Below are 4,773 nucleotides of genomic sequence, written 5' to 3'. Positions count from 1 at the left end.
TAACAGAGACACAGAAACAGAGAGAGAGAGAGAGAGTGTTTGATAATTTGTGAGAGAATTTCTCAGAAACCCTAATTTCGGAGAGATCGGTGATGGCTTCCTCCAAGGACCGTGAGACCTTCGTCTACGTCGCCAAGCTCGCCGAGCAGGCTGAGCGTTACGAAGGTTTACGGCTTCTTCCTTTTCTTCTCGGATCCCCTCACATCGATGTGCTTGAATTTTTTCGATAACTGATGTTTTTCAAATTGCTTGTTTTTAGTTGATTTATGCTCTTCTTTGATTTTATAGCAGTTTCTGTGGAAAAAATTTATTCTTTTTTCGATGAGTTTGGCTTACTGCATACTGTTCACTGTCAGTTTGGTTGTAAGGTGAGTACAGAAAAGGAGATTGGTTAGGTTTAGGTTTCTCTTACTGTTGGAAGTCCTCAATTATTTTGTAGTTTCATTTTGCTGATTTTGTTTCCTTAGAGAAATTTTGGAGATTGGTTAGAGTTTGAAGATTTGAGCATGTGATTAATTTTTGAAACTTTGGGGCTGCATGTTCAAGTTGTGGAAATGATAGTTTTAACTTTTTGAGTATTATAGTTGATTGAAGGGTGTTCTCATTTTGCCTTTGATCTTGTCAAATGCGAAGCTTGGCTGATGATGCTTTTGTCCTTTTGTGCTTGTGAATTGTGACAGAGATGGTGGATTCAATGAAGAAGGTCGCAAATCTTGATGTTGAACTCACTGTTGAGGAGCGGAATCTTCTCTCTGTTGGTTACAAGAATGTGATTGGAGCTCGCAGAGCATCTTGGAGGATCTTGTCTTCCATTGAGCAAAAGGAGGAAACTAAGGGGAATGAAGTAAATGCGAAGCGGATTAAGGAGTACAGGAACAAGGTTGAGGCAGAGCTTACAAACATCTGTAACGATGTTATGAGGGTGATTGATGAACACCTTATACCTTCGGCTACAGCTGGTGAATCAACTGTGTTCTATTATAAAATGTTAGTATTCAAGTCTGATTCGTCATTACAGGTTCAGTGTTATATTTTTTGTTATGGATAAGGTGACTGTAAGGTGTTTGAATAATCTATTAACAGGAAAGGAGATTACTATCGTTATCTTGCTGAATTTAAGAGTGGCAATGAGAAGAAGGAGGCTGCTGATCAGTCAATGAAAGCATATGAGGTGCTGTTTATATTATTATATATTGTTTTTGCTGTTTACACTTTGACTGCATCTTCTTTGCTATCATGTACCAAAGATATCTTCGGATCTGCCAATAAATATTGCTTTTTGTTTATTGCAGTCTGCTACCACTGCAGCAGAGGCTGAATTACCCCCGACACATCCCATTCGTTTGGGTCTTGCTTTGAATTTCTCAGTTTTCTATTATGAGATCTTAAATTCACCTGAGAGGTTTGTCATTTTCATTTTCCATCCTGAATTATAATGGTAGATTGGCAACTTAGTGTTCAGTATGGGATATGCAACTTAAGCATTTTCCAATTTTCAGGGCCTGTCATCTTGCAAAGCAAGCTTTTGATGAAGCTATTTCCGAGCTTGATACCTTGAATGAGGATTCATACAAAGATAGCACCTTGATCATGCAACTTCTCAGGGACAACCTTACCTTGTGGACTTCTGACATCCCAGAAGATGGAGGTAGTTACTAGTTACTTGTAGAAATTCAAGTAACCTTGGTCTATTGTTTTTCTATTACTTTTGCTAATATATGTAATAAGAGATGGCACTAGTTTCCGATGAATGTTCACTCCATTTTTCTTGATTGCAGAAGATGCCCAGAAAGTCAATGGCACTGCCAAGCTTGGGGGAGGTGAGGATGCTGAGGTTAGTGCTTCTCTCAACTTGGTTCCTATAATTTCATTTCTGTTTGATTGCATCAATTCATTCATCTAATTGCCTTCTTTTTGCAGTGAGTTGATGCTTGGTGCAACCTCCATAGGACTTTGATGCATGTGTTTGGGAATGAAACAAGAGGGCTGAGCACTCATCTGTGTATTAGCTAGAGATAGGGTTTTTCTATTTGTTTCCTCTTCTCTCTCTCTTTTTCTCTTTCACTTTCTCTCTCTCATCTCTGTTGTCTTCTTGATTGGTCATACTTCCCAATAGGGGAAAAAGAAACAAACTCCATTTGTGCTATAATTATTGTATGGTCTTTATTTTGTGTGGTGGCTGGAAATGGTCTGTTTCATTCCCTGCCTTTCCTCCTTTGTGGGGAAATTGATTGATGAGTATTGCTTATGTTGTAATCCCCTATTTCCAATGAAATACTGCAACTTCATATGGAAATACTGATGTATTCCATATTGATTTTTAGATGATACTTCATGGCATTTTACTTTGACTTCTAAACCTTCACAATATCATATATTTTGAAAAGATTGGTACATTGGGTTACTACTCTCATTTTCATGGCAGTGGACCAACCATACATGTAACTGAATGCAAAGTTAATATTAGGTAAATCTATGAGTCTAATCATGACATGGGGTATGATTGAAAAGGTAAGAAACTACTGAAGAGTGTGTAATGTTTTAATTTTTGTATAGGGTTGGAAGTTTGAAGTGCAGTGTACCAGGCCAAGTTTAAGTTTACGAAAATTGAATTCAATTTATTAACAATCAAGGCTAATTGAAAAGTTTAAGTTTGGCTCAGTTAAAACTCAAGAGTTGGCTCAAATAGTATATCCATAATTTGTGTATATATATATATAAAGAAAATTATAAATTTTATATCAAAAGAGAAATATAAAAATGTATTCTTTTATCATAAATAACCTGGTTAAATTCGTCTTATTTATTTATTAATTATTTAATCTGCAATAAAATAGATTAAAAAAATATGATTTAGATGCGATATAAATAAAGCCATTTTAACTTCACATATTTAGTAAACATGCATGTCATATAAATTAAAAGTATAAATAAGTAAATATGTATTAATAGTAATAATAAGTAACATAATTATAATCAAGTTCATGAGTCCAATTAATCGAGTTTATCCATACTCAAATTCCATTTAATATATGAGCTGAAATTTAAGTTTAGACTTTGTTCACATACTCGTAATTTTAATGATCTGAATTTGAATTTGTTAAGAAGTCAGTTTGAGTGTTTATCAATTACTTTGGGTCTTGATTGATACTGATACACAATGTCATCATTGCTCTTTACATAATCTCATGGCTAGTAATATAAAAGATCATTTACACATAACTTTCAAATACCATTACCTTTACCATAGTTCACCTGAGGGAAGTATACTGAAGAAAAGAATAAAAGAAAGAGATGCATTATTTGTAATGATCATCCCATGTGAATCCTATATGCTTTATTTAATAGTAATAGTAAAAGAGTATGATGTTGACTTATTCTATGAATAAGGATGAATTATATATCAGTTATCACACATCTCTCAGAAAATGAAAGGGATTATTAAAAAATTAAGGGATTTCACTTCACACATCATTTGAGGCTGCTGATTTGGGAAGAAGATGGGATGATCCCAAAAGATGCTAAAAAAAGAAAGCTCTGTCAGTGTAAATAACACACTTCTTAACCAGTAGTGGCTACCGTTAAAGGCACGTGCACCTATTCAATAATTTTCCACTCCAAATATTTTTCCCCCACAAAACTCACTTCATTCCATAGAAGTTTAGAAAAATTCTTAAAAGGAGTGTTAGAATTAGCAGGTTTTATAATTTGTAGCTATTAATTAATTATTATTAATATTTTTAATAGTGTGAGATTATTTACTTTTTTTATTAATTAAGTAATTAATAAAAGTGCCGGTCTTTAAATTTTCTCAATTCTTAAATATTTGGTATATGCATTTTTTTAATATTGATATCTACTGTACAAAACATAAAAGTAAGAAAGTAAAAGTAATTAATCTGTTGGTCCCTATAGTTTTGCAAAATTTTTAATTAGGTTTCTATATTTTTTTCTTTTTAATTGAGTCATTGCACTAATTTTTTTTAATTGAGTCTCTACACTTTTTTTTCCTTTTATTTGAATCCCTGTATCAATTTTTTTTTAGTTGGATCTCTATACAATTAAGTCAATTACGACTAAACAACAACAACAACAAAGCCTTGTCCCACTAAGTGGGTCAGCTACATGAATCAAACGACGCCATTGTGCTCTGTCATGTATCATGTCTACAGAGAGACCGTTTACATGTAGATCTCGTTTGACTACCTCATGGATGGTCTTCTTAGGTCTTCCTCTGCCTTTCGCCCTTTGTCCATCTTCCATCTCATCCACCCTCCTGACTGGATGTTCTATCGGTCTTCTTCTCACATGTCCAAACCACCTGAGACGCGATTCAACCATCTTTTCCACAATAGGTGCTACTCCAACTCTCTCCCTTATATCTTCATTCCTTATTTTATCCAATCGCGTATGACCACTCATCCATCTCAACATCTTCATCTCTGCCACACTCAGCTTATATTCGTGCTCCCCTTTAGCCGCCCAACACTCCGTACCATACAGCATAGCTGGTCTTATAGCGGTGCGATAGAATTTACCTTTAAGTTTTAAAGGCACTTTTTTGTCGCATATAAAACCAGATGCACTCTGCCATTTTGACCAACCTGCTTGGATCCTATGATTTACATCATGTTCAATCTCTCCATTATCCTGTATGATGCACCCAAGATACTTAAAACTTTTAACTTTTCGTAGGGTGTTCTCTCCAATTTTCACCTCTATATTGGAGTTTTCCCTTCTCAGACTGAACTTACATTCCATATATTCCGTCTT

General features: G+C 34.7%; 1 protein-coding gene across 2 annotated transcripts; it reads left to right on the top strand.

Moving 5' to 3' along the window:
* Positions 1 to 6: 6 nt before the first annotated feature.
* Positions 7 to 2,330, top strand: LOC107462430 (14-3-3-like protein D). 2 transcript variants are annotated; one of them, XM_052252744.1, is made up of 7 exons: positions 7 to 165; positions 681 to 987; positions 1,084 to 1,171; positions 1,293 to 1,402; positions 1,500 to 1,648; positions 1,782 to 1,834; positions 1,921 to 2,330. In XM_052252744.1, the coding sequence occupies exons 1-7, from the start codon at positions 93 to 95 to the stop codon at positions 1,921 to 1,923; spliced, it is 783 nt and encodes a 260-aa protein (XP_052108704.1). In that variant the 5' UTR covers positions 7 to 92; the 3' UTR covers positions 1,924 to 2,330. The 2 variants fall into 2 exon arrangements, with proteins under 2 accessions (XP_052108704.1, XP_015936498.1); XM_016081012.3 differs by having other exon boundaries at positions 1,779 to 1,834.
* Positions 2,331 to 4,773: the final 2,443 nt, after the last annotated feature.

This window comes from Arachis duranensis, chromosome 8, assembly GCF_000817695.3.
Source record: "Arachis duranensis cultivar V14167 chromosome 8, aradu.V14167.gnm2.J7QH, whole genome shotgun sequence".
Classification (NCBI taxonomy): Eukaryota; Viridiplantae; Streptophyta; class Magnoliopsida; order Fabales; family Fabaceae; genus Arachis; species Arachis duranensis.
This window is presented reverse-complemented; position numbering and strand designations above follow the sequence as displayed.